The following is a 2,143-nucleotide window of genomic DNA, read 5'->3' as shown; positions in this document are numbered from 1 at the left end:
TCAGCTCTGTTGAAGAGAAGTTGCCTACTCCCCTCTCCTAAGACACTATTGTGTTGACATTCTCCTAGCTCCTTACCATATTTCTAAATCGTTGGTTTGCAGTGTTCATGGCAAAATAGTTTACTCACTGGCATCAGTGTTATCCAGCTATGAAACAACATGCTATTGTTTCAGAGGCCTTTATTGACCACCCAGATTCTTTTCCTCATTTGTTAAAGACTGTGCCACTGGCTTCTTGATCCTTTAACCATTTCAACACCTCGGTCATGGTAACTTCACACAGTGTGGATGTTACCATTAGACAATGTGATCTCACAATGCCTAGACCTCCTGATAGCCTCTACTATCTTCCACAATCCATATGTGAACTTGACTACAATCACTCAAATAGATTCAATTGTATACGGCACCTTCCACCTCTGTGGTTTTCATAAATTAGAAGCTGTTTGTCTTTACCTATGCTCTAACTTAAATAGCATTTCAATTATTGCCTTTTGAGGACTTGAAGAAGCTAATTATGAAACCATGTAGCCTACTCCTTTGGCAGCTCTTTGGCAGACTGGTCTATATTTTTCTTGGAATTTGCTATGTTAGAAATGCCTATTTCTTTTGCAGTAACTTTCACCAGTTTATATTTCCAGATATTCATCCATTCCCATCTAGTTTCTAATTTTCTTTGAATAGAGTTGAAAAGAATAATTTCTTCAAATTCTTTGAAATTTCTCTGTATTGTGGTCTTTCACTCATTGCAACTCAAAATTTGTGTTTCTGCTTTCTCCTCCTTCAAGTGAATCAGTGATCTTTCCTTCTTTCTCTCTCAGTCTGTATCTACCTCTTTCATTCTTCTTTTTCTTCTTTTTCTTTATAGAATAATTTTCCTCCTCCTCCAAAGGCAACCAAAATTATGAAAATACAGTGTTCCAAAGCATGTTAGTTATTTTTGCTATATACATATGTGCATGTGTATATGCATATGTATGTACATATATACATATATGTATAATAACATTTTACAATATTTAAAAACTACATCCTGTTTGTAGTAGGAAAGGAATGAGATTGGGGTATATCAGGCAATTAGAACACACTTTAATTGCTTTGTACATAAAGTGCTGATATATATTAAAGGTACTCTACGTTCTCCATTTTTATTTATCAGTGCTCTGTAAATGTTTTAAGAAGTGTTCAGCATTCTTTTACTTACCATCTGTGAGAAAAACCTGCAGACATTGTCTAGTACTTTCCTTAGAGCTATTTGCATTTCTTTATTTCTTAGACTGTAAACTATGGGATTAAGCAGAGGAGTCAGCACTGTATATGTCACTGCCATCAGCATATCTTCACTAAACGAATCACTGTCCTTGGGTCTCAAATAGACAAAGCCAGCAAATCCATAATGTATGCACACTACAGTGAGGTGAGAGGAGCAAGTATAAAAGGCCTTATACCTCCCCTTTGCAGAGGGCATCTTCACAACGGTGGACACAATGAAGACATAGGAAATCATAATTAAAATGAAGCTGCCCACCAACACAAAGGCAGTGAATGCAAGGAGGATCGTTTTCTGAAAAAACGTGTAATCACAGGCAAGGGAGACTACAGGTGCAATGTCACAAAAAAAGTGCTGGATGGTGCTGGCGTCACAAAAAGACAAGTTGAATACTATGAGGACAATGCACAACGACACCACAATCCCAGTGACAGAGGAGGCCATCATGAGCTGCAAGCAGATCCTGTGGGTCATGAGGATGGGGTAGTGCAGTGGGCTGTGAATGGCAGTGTAACGGTCATAGGACATGGCGGCCATGATGAAGCAGTTATTGCCCGCTAAGCCAAAGAAGAAGAACATCTGTGTAGCGCACTCAGGAAGAGAGATGGTCTTGCTGTCTGAGAGCAGGTCCACCAGCATTCGGGGGAGGGTGACCATGGTGGTACAGGTTTCTGAAAAGGACAGGCCAGAGAGGAAAAAGTACATGGGGGTGTGAAGGTTGTGACTGAGCTTGATGGCCACCATTACGGACACATTTGCAGCGAGGATAGTCACATGGGAGAAGAAGATCAGCACAAAGAGGAGATCCTGCAGGTCTGGGAGACTGGAAAATCCCCGCAGGACGAATGTGCTCACTGTGGTTCGATTGCCCAT

The 2,143-nt window shown here is 40.3% G+C and overlaps 1 protein-coding gene across 1 annotated transcript; it reads right to left on the bottom strand.

Annotated features, from left to right (window-relative positions):
- Positions 1–1,174: 1,174 nt before the first annotated feature.
- LOC139018376 (olfactory receptor 10T2-like) lies at positions 1,175–2,143 on the bottom strand. Its single transcript, XM_070426996.1, has one exon. The coding sequence runs from the start codon at positions 2,141–2,143 to the stop codon at positions 1,175–1,177; it is 969 nt and encodes a 322-aa protein (XP_070283097.1).

The sequence above is a fragment of the Myotis yumanensis genome, unplaced genomic scaffold (assembly GCF_028538775.1).
Source record: "Myotis yumanensis isolate MYYU_CA2020_CCGP unplaced genomic scaffold, mMyoYum1.0.hap1 SCAF_10, whole genome shotgun sequence".
Taxonomy (NCBI): Eukaryota; Metazoa; Chordata; class Mammalia; order Chiroptera; family Vespertilionidae; genus Myotis; species Myotis yumanensis.
This window is presented reverse-complemented; position numbering and strand designations above follow the sequence as displayed.

What these genes read in the sequence shown, in the direction of transcription:
- LOC139018376 (XM_070426996.1), bottom strand. Translation starts at nt 2,143, where the DNA reads ATGGGCAATCGAACCACAGTGAGCACATTCGTCCTGCGGGGATTTTCC.